Source organism: Astatotilapia calliptera, chromosome 22 (genome assembly GCF_900246225.1).
Source record: "Astatotilapia calliptera chromosome 22, fAstCal1.2, whole genome shotgun sequence".
NCBI lineage: Eukaryota > Metazoa > Chordata > Actinopteri > Cichliformes > Cichlidae > Astatotilapia > Astatotilapia calliptera.
In genome coordinates, this window is record NC_039322.1 from 7,185,782 (window position 1) to 7,200,137 (window position 14,356).

At 36.9% G+C, this 14,356-nt stretch overlaps 1 protein-coding gene across 3 annotated transcripts; it reads left to right on the forward strand.

The window, feature by feature from the left end:
• The first annotated feature begins 1,203 nt into the window (after positions 1-1,203).
• On the forward strand, positions 1,204-13,920 carry LOC113015432 (T-cell differentiation antigen CD6-like). Of its 3 annotated transcripts, XM_026157472.1 has the most exons (13): positions 1,204-1,339; positions 2,124-2,201; positions 4,009-4,290; positions 7,312-7,629; positions 8,109-8,423; positions 9,294-9,356; positions 9,501-9,644; positions 10,702-10,815; positions 10,993-11,115; positions 11,343-11,414; positions 12,331-12,504; positions 12,929-13,027; positions 13,111-13,920. In XM_026157472.1, exons 1-13 carry the CDS (start codon positions 1,288-1,290, stop codon positions 13,146-13,148), a joined length of 1,872 nt encoding a protein of 623 aa, XP_026013257.1. In that variant the 5' UTR covers positions 1,204-1,287; the 3' UTR covers positions 13,149-13,920. The 3 variants fall into 3 exon arrangements, with proteins under 3 accessions (XP_026013257.1, XP_026013256.1, XP_026013258.1); XM_026157471.1 differs by having other exon boundaries at positions 10,702-11,115; XM_026157473.1 differs by lacking the exon at positions 10,993-11,115.
• The last annotated feature ends 436 nt before the right edge of the window (positions 13,921-14,356 follow it).

Sequence of the window (14,356 nt, forward strand, 5' to 3'; positions counted from 1 at the left end):
TTTCTCTCAACAGGTGATCCAGGAGATTTTTTTTCTTTTTTCCTCTTCTTTCTCTTTTTAAGTACCCTTTCTCACGGTCCCTCTTCCCTTCTGTTTTTCTTTTCCTTCATCTTTCTTTCTCCCTTTCCTATCCCTCAGTCATGTCTGTCCCGTCTGTAACAACTGAAAATATAATAAAATAAATAATAACAACAAAGGATCAAATTCGCAGATACGGCAAGGCCATGATGATTAATTTAGCAAAGTAAATCCACTGGGTATCCTTGTTGGTCTTCAGACAACAATTCTGACGGCTAAAGAACCAAATGGGACAGGCAAAAAAACCCCACCAACAACAACAACAACAAAAAAACAACACTGCTAGAAAGTATCACATGCACTTACGGGAGGCTGCATTTCGTTGCCCTGTACCTGTGCATGTGCAATGACAATAAAGTTGAATTCTATTCTATTCTATTCTATTCTATTCTATTCTATTCTATTCTATTCATTAGGTAGAGTTTATTTGTTCGCCTTAAGTTTTCAAGACTTCGATTTTACAAGGTGCTGGAAACATTTCACAGAGATTTGGGTAGGCTGTGTTAAACACATCATTTGGGGTCCAAGTCTGCCATGAAAAAAAATCCACCACACCATTACACCAACCGTACTACATTGAACTGAATTATGTTGTTTTCATCCAACATATAAAACTAAACTTAACTGCAGAAACATGCAAATATAAATATATTTATTTTCTGTCGAGAGAAAATTCATACATCATAGACTTATTACTAAGAAATCACTGACATGTTTACATGTTTAACACAGAAAGGTCCAGCTCTCTTCCTGCTCTTAAGCCTTGTAAAACGCACAGAACTGCGATCTCTGCATTAAACTGTTAAATTAATTACCGTTATTATAGGAAACGAACCCACGAATTTCCTCAATACCTACAATAAAAAAGAAAAAAACCCAATTAGAGTCCATCCATCTATTCAAACAATTAAAAATGTAAAATAACAATAAAAATATTTTAAAAATAAATATTAGATATACATATATATACACATATATATAATCTGACAAAAGTTTGTACAGCTGTTTGTACAAAAGCTGAAGTACCACAAAGGCTTCACTTCCCTCTGCGAAGCAGCAACTAGGAAGTTTTGCAGGGTACCACCACGGGATCAACAGAGGAAACCACATTGACAGACTTACTCTATTTGAGCTAGACGTCTGAGTAGCTCCGGGGTTCGACTTTGAGCTGTACAGTGTAGAAGGTATTTCTCTCTCTCTCTCAACAGAATGAAGCTGCTGAAATTCATCTTAATCATCCACGTGAACTTTTTTTGTCAAGGTACTGTTTACAGTTTTTTATTTATTTAATGCTTTGTTCTCACAAACAGAGTAGAACTTTTGTGAAATCAGCGTAAAATGAAATGATACTATTATCTATCCTTGTGTTATTTAAAATATATATTAACTGGTCTCATGTACATACAGACTGTTATCTCAAATGTTACGTAAAAGACATGAAGTCAGTGCTGTTGGTAAAGTAAAACGATATAGACCCTGTTTGCTATTTTGTTGCTGTTGTTATAAAACTGTTGTTAACTTGACAGTTTATTGATAAATACTTTAGCTTATTTATGTCAGAACATGTCAGATCCTAAATTTGTCTTTGTAGAGAACCTTTCCTTGGAAAAATAGACTGAAAATAACATGATCGGTATGAAGATGAAAAGCAAATCTCGATATTTCATGTATATTTTCGTTTTTTGTACATATTTCCAATTTTTGTACCGTATTATTTAGCCTTTATTTAAACTTTCCACATGTACTTTAGTGCAACGAGCACGCCACGCTATTTTAAACCTTCAATTTAGGTGCTTGGGCAGGAAACATTAAATGAAAATCAGAACTGAAGTCTCTTAGAAAAGTAAGTGAAAAATGTGGAGGAGAGATTAGTTGTAGTTTCCTATCAAACACTTCAGTATAATTGCTCAGAAAACGGTGACACATCGTTTAGCTGTTACTCTTTGCAGTACATGTGGTTTAAAAGCATAGTTTGATTAGCTTTCCAACTAGATGCTCACTCTGTTTCTGATTCCTAAAGAGTTTTTTTCCTTTCTTGATTTCAGCTTTGAAAAATGCAACCACTGAAAACGACCCGTCTGATATCCGTGTGAGTGGAAAGGGAAATAACACAAAAATCAGCAGTAAGTGGGGTCTTCCCTTTCTGTTTTCCGCATAGTTCACTTTTGTACAAAAACACCGTTATACCAGAATTTTTTGTCCAGAATCAGGATAAGCACTCTACTCAGAGGCAGTATAAATGTTTCATCAGCACAGGAAGTGGGGGTGACCTGCTTGTAAAACCCATCTTGGTGAATTTTGCAGGTGCAAATCAAACAGTGAGCTGAGAACACACACTCCCACGCTAACTCGGCTTTGCCTTGCAAGCACAGTTTCTTGCTGTTTTGTGTCTGTGTGTGGCTTTTAGTTCAGCTGCATCCTGAAAAACACATTTTTGCCCCCAAAATACTTTAGTGCATACAATTTACATTCACAAGGATTCAAAACAAAAGTAGAAGCTGTAATGGTGCTAAAAAATACTGGAATGTCTGATGAAAAAATAGGGATTAAAAATTAATAAACATATAAACCATGTTAAAAGTAAAATGGTAAAATATATAAACAGGACTATTTTTAAGGGATTTTCGTATTGCTTGTACTGTAGACAGAACACATACACGCAGGAAATGTGTGGCCAGGGACTTTCAAGATGCACCAGGGTGCATCTTAAAAGAAGGGTCTCTGGTGGCCAGAAATACAGCGTGTTAGCATAGCTAAAGGTTGTGAGGTTAATCTCAGCACTTTGATAGTTGGTGTGCGGCGCCAACGTGTAAAGATTGCAAAGACGTATGCACAACCACAACCCTGCACAGAGATAAAAGGAGGAACACGCTTGAGTTCTTTTCTCAAGGGAAATGTGGCACTTAAATCTACAATTAAAAAAATTGACAGCTAAAGAAAAATAGCCCCAGTGGAAGCATTCTCTGTAAAGTCATAGTGTAAAACTGGCAAAGTCGATCAGATATTGTGAAGGTTGTTAAAAATGTTTGTCACAAAGGACACATTTAGATGAAGACCATACGAGATGTCACATTTCAAAAAGACAAAAAGTAAAAGCGAGATGTTAGTTTTAAAGAGATACAAGATTCAGTTTAGTGGCTTTTAATGTTGTCGAAATGATCGCGTTCATGTGTCAACCACACCAACGTGTCCCAGAAAAAACCTCAGTTCTTGCTCAAGTAACCACTCGATTAGTGAGTGGTTAGATGTGTCTGTAGTGGTGTTATAAGTAACATGTTATATCATGGTCACTTTAGCTAGGACAAAGAGCACTAAAAACAGCAAAGCCAAAAAATGTGGAAAAATAACTAATATAGAGTTTTTGTTTTGATATTTTAGAAGGTCTTTTCCTTTGGTCTCATACTTTGCCATAAACTGAAGTAATGTTGTTTTATTTATTTATTTTTAAAACAGATTCTGTGGCAGGTTAAATGTACTGTAGACTAAATTGGACCTGTTGTCCCTCTTGCTATTTTCTGTTATATGTATGCTGTTAATGGTGGATAGTCATATTAAACAGGGTTTTGAATAATGAGGTCAGCAGGTTTACATGCGAGACAAGGCCAGGTCTTCTATGTGATGTCAGAGAGAACAAATAGTGTTAATATGATCACTTAGATACATCAGCCTCTCTCACTCCCTGTTCCAACATTTTATTACTAATGGTAGAGCCAATAAGAAGAAACTTGGCTTGAAGCTAAAACACCTTGTTTCAGATGTGGAGTAATCTGTGTGATCTTTGTCCCTTTTCATCTGTGTTAACTCAAATTAAATAATTGTCAGACACAGACAACCTGAAGAAAAAATGTGTTTTTTTGCAGTGTGCTATCATGGTTGTTTTAATGAAATTACAAAAAAATTGCTCTAATTCTTATTTCTGTGTGTCCTCAGATGACCCTTATGTCTACTCTCTTGGTAGAAAATGCAAGTGGACACTCAGGTTGCCTAGGAACAGGAGCAGTGACATAATGGCGCTCACAAATGACTCTGTGAATGGGTTGTCTGAACAGATCTGTCAGGATCTTAAATGCGGCAGCGTCCATTCTATTAATAAAACCAGCTCACCAGGCAACATCACCTGCTTTCAAAACTGTTCATACCAACACGGACGTTTGGAGAACTGTTCACTGAGTGTTGGAAGTTCCTGCAGTGTGATCCATGAAGTGGTTTGTGGTAAGACTTTTCTTTAATGTCAGCAATCAGAAAAATCTAATCAGTTATATAAATTTTAATATATATAGACGCTGTATTAGTTTACATGAAATTTCCGGTTCTGTCCTCATTGACTCAACCTTCACAGTTGTAAAGCATCAATCAGCGAATATTAAATTGTTCTGCATTCAAGATGGATGTAGCCAATCAGGATGCTAACATATTCACACAGATTTCACACACCATCTGGACTTTTGTTTCATCTGACAGCGAACGGAGTGTTCAGACTAAAACTTATGTAACTAAATATCAAGGAAACTAGATACAGTTGAGGTCAGATGTTTGTTACCATGGACACCTCAAATAGGTGCCTTTGTAGCCATTAGCAAGCCTCTGGTATAACTGTGGCTGGATATTTGACCACTCTTCTCGGCAGAAATGGTAGAGTTAATTTAAATTGGTTGGTTTTCTGGGCATACTTTCAAACATAGTCCATAATTTTTAAAAGGGTTGAGGTCAGGGCTTTTGCAAGGCTGCTGGAGAAGCTTCATGTTAGCCTGCTTAATCTATTTATAAAAACCAGTTGTGTGTTTAGGATTATCTACAAATTTAATCCTGAACATGAACTAATTAGCCTCTGAGGGTAAGAGTTTGGTTCTTCTTCCAGATTGTGGCAAAACGGTGACATAAACAAATAACTTGGACAGACCTACAATTGTTTGAACTGATGATCTTGGAATCTGAAGTTTTTGTGTGGATTAAAGAAAATCCAAAATAAACTCAAACTTGTTTTTTAAAGTCATAAAGAACAGTTCAAAATAATCATTAAAAGACTCAAATTACCATAAAATTCATATTCATGATGGATGCATGTGAGAGTCTGACCACAACTGTGTATATTAGACTATCACAGTAACTATAAGAAGAAAACTGGATTTTTTTTGGTTGATTTCACGTGGAGGCACATGTTTCTTCGGAGCATGAGGAGACAAACGGAGCTCTCCAGTCATTTTTTCTACTTTTCTTCTACTTACTGAAATATTATCTTGTTATGCCACTGAATAAATACTAACTAATACAAACACTGAGACACAGTTATTATTATTATTAGCAACAAATATTACTATGTAGACAATGCGGTCTACATAGCAAGAAGCTTGATAACTGGAATTGCATAGAAGTGTACTGTGTTACTGCAAGGCTGGATTTGCAGTAGGAGGATTAAAGATATTTTGCTGTTAAATATTTCAGACAAGCAGGACTTTTTGCATTTGTTGAGGAATTTGCTCTTGCTGCTGTGAGATATCAGTTTGGTTGTTTTTGAGATAACATCAAGAATTCTGAGCATCATGTCAGATATAAATCTGAGCGTTTAGAAAGAACTGAACTTCTTTGTCATAACTCTGACTTTGATGTTGAACACTACCGACGAAAAAAAACTGTCATTCTCGGAAAAATATTTACATTCATGATTTCTGGGGGCACCATGACCTGTCCCTGGGGCAGTAACCTGCCATTGTACCCTAACAGATCTGTGGGAGGAAACTAGAGCACCTGAAGAAAAACAAAGATTAGGCGAGGTTTGAAACCAGAAGGTTTTTTTCTCACACGCCAAATTTCCAAAACCGACATAGAACGAAACTCCTCGGAACGTATGAAATGCTTTTCATTTAACCTAAACACATAAACAGGAAAACCTCAAAATCTAAAAATGGAAGGAATATTTTATCAATTTTTTATCAATATTTTTTTTAAAAGAAAAGGAATTGTCATGTATTTTGTAGGACTATTGTTGTGTTTGTGTTTATCTGAATTTGAGGAGTGTGACCGCATGTCATACATGCCCTTTCCTGTCTATAAATGACTTCCTGCCCTACGCGCTGGTTTATTCTCACCTCCTCTTGTCTGTACAGAAGTCGTGAAGCCATCACTAATTCTCACTGAAACCTTTCCCAATATGCAGCAGCAGGCCTAAGTTTTTATCTGCTCTGTCCGTCATCGTCTTTAAGCAAACACTGGTTAATCATGTTTGAGGTGTGGAAGCTGGTAGGGAAACATTATGTGTTAATATTACAGATCACAGTGGCTCTACCAAAGTACTAAACCTTTACATGTAGAGTTTTTGGAACTGAGCAACTACAATATTTTACTTTTATAATTTATAACATATAGCTGAGATCTAGAAATATATTTTAATTCTCAGTCTCCATCTAACTTGGAACAGCAGAGTGTTTTATTGAAAAACAAAAAAATAAAAAATGTTTTTAGCAAACATGAAGTGACCTGTTGCTTAGTGAAATCCTGCTATGAAGCCTCAAGTATCATGTTTTCAGACTGAATGTGATGAGCGACCTCACTGTGAAATCTCTACACCCTGGTTATTCCTCCCTTCTAATTATAAGTTAAAAAATGACTCCAACACAAAACAAGTCATTGAGCCTGTAAAGCAATCTGAAAAGGGTTAACTGAGGTCACAGAGGAAGGCAACCCAGGAGATTTGCCCCCTGCTGGATGTTAAAAATAATGCAGGTTTAACACACTTCCAGGATGTCTTTCAGTCCCTTAGACTGTCTATAACTGAATCAAAAGGACAGAAATTGATCCTTATCATACCCCTGTTACTGACCCACAGTCACTCAGTGGGTTTAACTAATTAACCTCATGTTAATTGGTTAAGTGATTGCCTGCTTGTTTATTATCCAAAATTTAAGAAGCAAAAATATGCAACCTTGTGTGTTTCCCTGACAGTGACTCTGAATTAGCCTCAGGCAAAAATAACTGAGCACTAACCTTTAGATGTAAGGATTTAAGAGACAAAAAAATCATAAAGAGCTGTGATTTTTAAGCAATGAGAATTCATAGTGGAAGAGATTTCTAAGTATTTGATTGGTGACTGTCAGATCTGACTGTAATAATTTCAGTTAACACTATCAGGTCATAAGATTTACATCTTGATCACCAGACTGTGCTGTTAGGTTAATTATTTGCACGAGTATTAATGATGAGTAATGCACAATAATAATGACAGGGTGTCATCCTCAGCACACCAGCTTGTGCGACTGGCAGGAGGGACAGACCGCTGTGGTGGACGAGTGGAAGTATGGGAAAATGGGCAGTGGGGCACCGTGTGTGACGACCACTGGGACCTGAATGATGCTCATGTGGTGTGCGCCCAGCTCGGCTGCGGTTACGCTCTCAATGTGACGGGCCAGGCCGGCTTATTTCCCCCGGGGAAAGGACCCATCTACCTGGACGATCTGAACTGTACGGGCAACGAGGAGAACCTGTGGAGCTGCCCGGCTACACAGGAGGAGGATCAAGACTGTGGACACAAAGAAGACGCTGGTGTCGTGTGTTCAGGTCTAGTTCAAAAAAGTTTATTTATACATGCAGAAATCAGAAAATGTAAATTTTAATGTTATTAACAAAACAACTCTGAATGTGAACATTTATTCTTGGGGCTTAACTTGCTTTCTGCACTGGTTAAAAAAACATCTTAAAGATTTTCGTTGTTTCTTCTAAAAGTTACATATAACTAAACTTCAAATTTATGTTTCCATGAAATGTGATCTTCACTACTAAAAAAATGATCAGCAAAAATACAGAAATATTGAATGAGTGATGTGTAGCAAACAAACATAACTCAGGAGAAACATCTCTGTTCATGCATTTTTGAGAATGAGGTTAATTATGTATGTCATATGTTAAAAAAAAAATCAAAGTCATTATCCTTAGCGCTGGTTTATCACCAGCTGATTTACTTGCATTATTTTTTGGGGAATGTTTTATGCCATTTTGCTCCAGTAGTTTTACTCCTTGTGACATCTGTGTCTCTGCAGAGATGCGAGGCCTCAGACTGACTGGAGGTATGGACCGCTGCTCTGGTAAACTGGAGGTGCATCGTAACGGCAGCTGGTGGTTCGTGTGTAATAACTGCTGGAATGAGATGATGGCTTCCATTGTGTGCTCCATGCTGGGCTGTGGCGATAAGGTGGAAAAGTACACCCAGTTTAATCCTCCTCTCACCCACAACAACGGCACGCTGTTTTACTATAAATGCAAATCACAAGATCAGAGTCTGTGGGAGTGCAAGGAATACATAAATCATCGGTTCCTGTGTAAAGACTCAAAAGCTTCTGGTGTCATTTGTGAAGGTAAGGGAAACAGTTTGGTGTTTTTATTTGTTATATACTTGTTAAACAAACAACACTCAAACAAAACAGGAGGAATCAATGAGTGCGAATTTTATTAATTTATTTATTCATTAGCAACTCTTTGAAAAGGACTTCTTTGCACATATTAAAGGGATCAGATATTCAGGATAAAAACAAACATCTGGATTAAATGTTTAATACATTTTAAGGTGGAATTTTGTTAAGACACTCAAATTTTTTAAAAATACATTTCCCCACCCCACCTGGTTGCAGCAGATGGCTGCCGCCTTTTGAGCCTGGTTCTGTCAGAAGTTTCCTTCCCACTGTCAGGAAAGAAACTTCAGGGGTGATTGTCAGAATTTTCTCTGTTGGGTCTTTATCAAACAATATAATGCGCTTTGAGGTGACAGTTGCTATGATTTGGAGCTATATAAATAAAATTGAATTGAAATTTTATTGTAATTAACCAACGTATTTCTGTCTGTGACTTAAATAATTACGTGTTTGAAGTGCTTTTATTCGTGTGCCTACATATTTATTTATTCATTTAACAGTTGTTGATTGCAGTGAGTCGTCCTCTGAGGAGTTTCTGTTCAATAGTTACGGAATTATTTTATTCTATTCTGTACAGCTGTGTACTGTATTTATTCTTATTGTATTCTAATTTTTGCCTCATAACTTTTGCACTGTCCACTTCCTGCTGTGACAAAACAAATTTCCCACGTGTGGGACTAATAAAGGTTATCTTATCTTATCTTATCTTATAATCACATAAAATGTCGTCGTAGCATAAATAAAATTCACATCCAGGTGAAACCAGGTGACCAGATTTCTCCGTTTTGTTGAACAGATTATATTTTTGTTCTGCAGGTTCTCTGGGGTTTCCTAACGCTACCACGGTTAATCCAACTGTAACACCTCAATGGACAACTGGTAAATATTTACAGTTTTATTTTATGAAAAAGTACTTAAATTATTCTTTGAAGTATTATTCTCAGTACCAGTTTCTTAAACGTCGCGGTTAGTCTTGATCCATAATCAGAAAGTGAAGTATTTGTTTCTTCTCTGTGCATCCAGCCAATGGAACCACAGCCGCTGTTGCTGCTGCAGATTTGGCTTTTGCGTCTCTGCCGCTTCTCTCCACCATCTCTCTGTCCATCCTGCTCCTCGTGATTGTCATCACAAACACGGTGCTCTGCTGCCATTACAGGAGAAAACACGGTTTGTTCAGATTTTATTAGATAAATAGATTATATTTTATTGTCCTTTTTTAATTTTAAGTAATTTTAGTGATTATTTTAGGTTATATTGTCTGTAATGATGGAAATACTAACATTCAGTTTATTTTGACAGTTTTCATTAAAAATCTCTTCCATCAGTTTTTAAAAATATGCTTATTTTCCCAAACAAATCATATTACTTTATAGAAATGTTTTTATTTTCATAGGTAGATGTTTAACATTTTATATTTCACTTTATGAAATCAATAAGGGTGAAACATGCTGCACAGCTCCTATTTATTCTAACAGTGTAATGTTTTTTTTAGTTAGAATCTGTTTTAGTACAGACAGGAAACAGGTGGATATAAACAGATAAAAGATGACGCATTATACCGCCAAAAAATAACCTTAATTTAAAATTAAACCCCCATAATAAGATACGTTCAAAAAAACAACAACATCTAGAATATTTTCATGACACCTAGCTTGTCCACAACATTTAGGAAGTAATGGGAGAGGTCAAATTCCTAAAAGAGGTACAAATTAATTTAATGTACTAGATTGTGAAAGAGCTGCAGGCTTACCTTGACTTTGAAAGAAATTAATCTGAAGTTAGTAGGATGAAGAAAGCACACATTTAAAAATATGTTTTACCCAGCTTCTTCCTAACACGAGGAGATGACATTAGTAGAACACTAAGAAGGTAGCATATATTATTTTGGATTTCATTATCAACATTTCTAACCATTTTCTACTGCAAATCCAAGGCACTTTAAAGCCATACACTCACTGTAAATCGCTCAAAAAGTAAGGCCTTAAGATAAGAAACATTCATGGGCTTCCTAGAATCTGAAATTTTTATAATTTTAAGATGCTGCGTTATAAAAGTGCAGAATACAGAAATTAGTACTCTGACATTATACAGCAAAATGTTAAAGAAAATCTAAATATTTCAATACATTAAAGTTTGAACTATTTAATCTGTTTTATTAAGTTGCGTTGCGGGGCCTCTAAATGTCATACGCTAATGACCCACGTCTTGTTTTACATGTGCACAGCTTTCTTACTCCAGCAGACGCGCAGCAGCCCACGAGCTCCATCTGGTCAAAGCAACAACTATCACGAGGCTGTTAATCTCATCAAAGTCACCGCCAACCCGGCGGAGACTGATGGTCAGTGGTCGAACAATTCAACATGTCGAACACTAACACAGCTTTTTTCTTTCTTTAACCCCGCAGGCATATCTATCTGTCGATTTATCTATTTAATAGACATGCACGGTAGTGAGGAAGTTGCAGATTTCATCTCATCAAATCGTTTAATCTTTTTTGTGTGTTTGTCTCAAAAAGTCCCCTCCAATCCCAGGCTCCTTTGGACCCAGCTTAGTAGTGCTGACAGCACGTCAGTAGATACAGACTATGAGCAGTATGACCCAAGCATTGACCCGTCTGTCAGTTTATCCACCTTTCGGAGTGAGCCACGTTCTTTTATTTTTCCTCTGCATTTATGTCGTTTCTCAGCCGTTGCTTCTTTGTCTCACACTGTTTCTGCATTTTGCGGTTGAAGCTGCTCTGTCTATCTGCATGTTTGTGTGTGTGTGTGTGTGTGAGCAGATCATGCTGTTTTGCACTGAATGTTTGCAGGATGCTCTGTAAAATATTGCATTGTGTGCATCGTGTCACTTTTTTTTAAAATCCAGATTCTCAGCGATACAGAACAGACGTTAATCCTTTGATGAGGCCTTCAGGTCTTGAGAGCCTTTGTGAAGAAGGTGAGTCACAGTTCGTTTGCAAAGTTGTAACACTTTGCAAAACTCAAGCAAAATGCATCATTCCCATTAGAAACTACTGCTGTGACAACAATCTGTAAATGGAAGAGGAACACTGACTTTCACTTTTAACCAAAAACAAGACACAGAAAACATAAAGAACAAACAATAGGTACAAAATAATCATCATCATGATAAATCTTTATTTCAGACTCATGGTCTATAAAAAATCAAATCACATAAAACACAAGAAACAAAATAAAAAGATAAAATACACATTCCCACAAATCAGATTCCCACATGACAGTTATACAAGTGTCCTGAAAACTTAAAGGTCCACAACGATGCAATTATCCAAAGAAATCTATACACAAGATTTCTTTCTAAAAATTGACCTGTATTGACATTAGAGGCTACAAACAACACATTTACCCTGAGACAACCTGGTTTCTTCAGTGATAACCTTGTAGGGTCATTAAAAGTTACGTGAAGTTTCTGCTTTTCTGTAGTTCATCCAGTGTGCCCTATACAGCGGATGAACAGTGTACCCTAAAGATGCAAACTGTACAGTCATGCGTAACAGGATGTTTGCTTGTGCATAGATCAGCGTGCATTATCTATAAATATCATCACCATCATTTGTTCTGTCATAAGTTGCGCAAGATATTTGACCCAATTACAGAGGAGGTTATTATTTCACAGTTTAAAGCGAGCAAATCATAACAGCACGAGGTCATCCACATATAACTCTGTTGGGACTAAATTAAATATCTTGTTTCTAAATGGATGTAAATGCAGGACATCTTTTTTTATGTGTTCCTTAGAAAAAACCCCAATAAGAAATCACACGTACAGACAATTCTTGTTTGTGTCCCAGCTGTGCTACAAAATTTCTCCATTTTGTGTTTTATTTTTTAAGGTCCGCAGCCCTCAAATACAATGACAGGAGCCTTTCCAAGCTGTAACGGTGCCTCGACATATCCTCAGTACGCCAGAGTGTCAAAGATCTCAGTGGACTCCTTTGAGTCGTCCAGCACCTCCTCCGGGGAATGCTATGAAAACTTGCCCAAAGATTACGTCAACGTGACGCCTGGTGAGTTCGCTTCACTCCCCTCAGTCCTTTTTTCTACCAAATAAATATTGTGGAATATGCTTATTTGTTTCCTTGTTGGGTGCTGGATGAGGATGAACGTGGTCATGCCTGTAGGTCAGCTTATTTTCTCAACTTTTCTCCTTCCCTCTTCCAGATAGACTCCATGTTTTTTTTTAATTCAGTTTTTGAGATACTTAGGGAAAGTGTTGTAGTTTACATGTTATAAAAATAAAAAAAAGTCCTGGGATTATTCTAGCTTTAAAAAAAATATTGTTGTGTGATATAAAATTCAAGAAAGAAGAAGAAAGGCTGATAGTCACGTTTCAGTTTGTCGAGGGTAAATAAATAAAAGATGTAAGTCCATCTCAGACTGTCTGAAATACTTTTTTATTCAATTAAAACTGAAAAGCTTTTGCCGTTTCAGATCCTCTACCATTGGAGTCGTTTGTTGGTCCTTCTGATGCTTCAAAATTCTCATATGGTCCTCTTCACTCTGGACAAACCTCAAACATGCAGAATTCAGGTAAATCTCAATAAACAGACGTGCAGCTGTGGAGGAATAAAATGTAAAACATTTACTAATCTCTCTGAATGTTTGATGATCAGATGACGACGAACTCTACTCGCCTGTGAGCCCCGACTGAAACTCTGTGTCTGAGGATGACTGCACAGCAAACTGAGGGTGTGGGAAAGTGTGAGAAGAAGAAGTCGTTTTCGTAAAGGAAAGACATCCTGTAAGATCAAGAAAATGTAAGACGCTTACAGCGATCAATGCTGGGATGTTCAATGTGATTGATTAGCTTTTTAAAGCGAGTTTTATTTTTGTACACAAATGCAAAGCAAAGGCTGGAAGTCTGGAAGGCACAAAATGAACATGTGTTCTGTGAATGTAGCAGAAGGAACTGTAATATAGAAACAGATGACGCGGCACACTTATCCTACAGTTAACCATATCCATACCAGTTGTAATGGTCTCTCCCTGTGACCTATGAGCATGATCTCATCCCTGTTGAACTCCTATGGCAGATTATGGTTTGACATGTTAGACATTGCCTTTAAAATAATTAAAAAGCCATATTAGATTTAAAAAATAAAATAAAATAAAGCCCTCCTACAGCAGCACAACACCACACTGAGACACTTTACTCTGGGTTTTCTTTGAAATTGTCACCTGTCTGTGTCTGTTTTGTGTTGTTTATTAAAAGATTTGTAATATTACAATGTATTAAGTTAATACATGTTTGGCACATTTATTTCTTTGGATGTAGACACGAAAATCTTCTGAGCACCAGCATAATTTCAACAACTGTTATGAGCACAACATAGCCAAAAATATGTGGACATCCAAACATTACCCAAATAATTTTCTTGTAAAAAAACCACAAACCTTAATGTCTGTGAAGGTTCTCAGTCATCCAGTTCATCGTAGTCTAAGGAGCTTGGAAAGAAAAGCGTCTGGACTTGAAGAAGCTTCTCGGATGAGAGGTGAAACGTCTTCAAGCAACTTAAAGAAGTCCAGACGCTTTTCTTTCCAAGCTCCTTAGACCACAGACCTTAATGTGGACCTATCATGGGTTTCCTTATTTTGTGCTATATACACTGATACAAGGTGGAGGAGGATATTAAATATAGTTAAATACTCTATGCACAAGTGAGCCTTTAGAACAAAATGCTTATTTTCAGTTTTTCCTCTTCTTGGATCTGCACAATGTCAGTGACAATGGATATTACTGATATGGTCAATTCAGGCGAACAGGTCCAGCAGTTTGACGCTTCTGTTTGCTGGAGGCAGCCAATCAGAAGAAGTATGGCAGCTTGTTTCAACCAAAGCAATCTCAGTAGGTTAGCCACT

Coding starts and splice junctions, on each gene's coding strand:
- LOC113015432 (XM_026157471.1), top strand. CDS start 1,288: ATGAAGCTGCTGAAATTCATCTTAATCATCCACGTGAACTTTTTTTGT. Junction 7,630..8,108: donor CGCTGGTGTCGTGTGTTCAG/GTCTAGTTCAAA, acceptor GTGTCTCTGCAG/AGATGCGAGGCCTCAGACTG. Junction 8,424..9,293: donor TTCTGGTGTCATTTGTGAAG/GTAAGGGAAACA, acceptor TTTGTTCTGCAG/GTTCTCTGGGGTTTCCTAAC.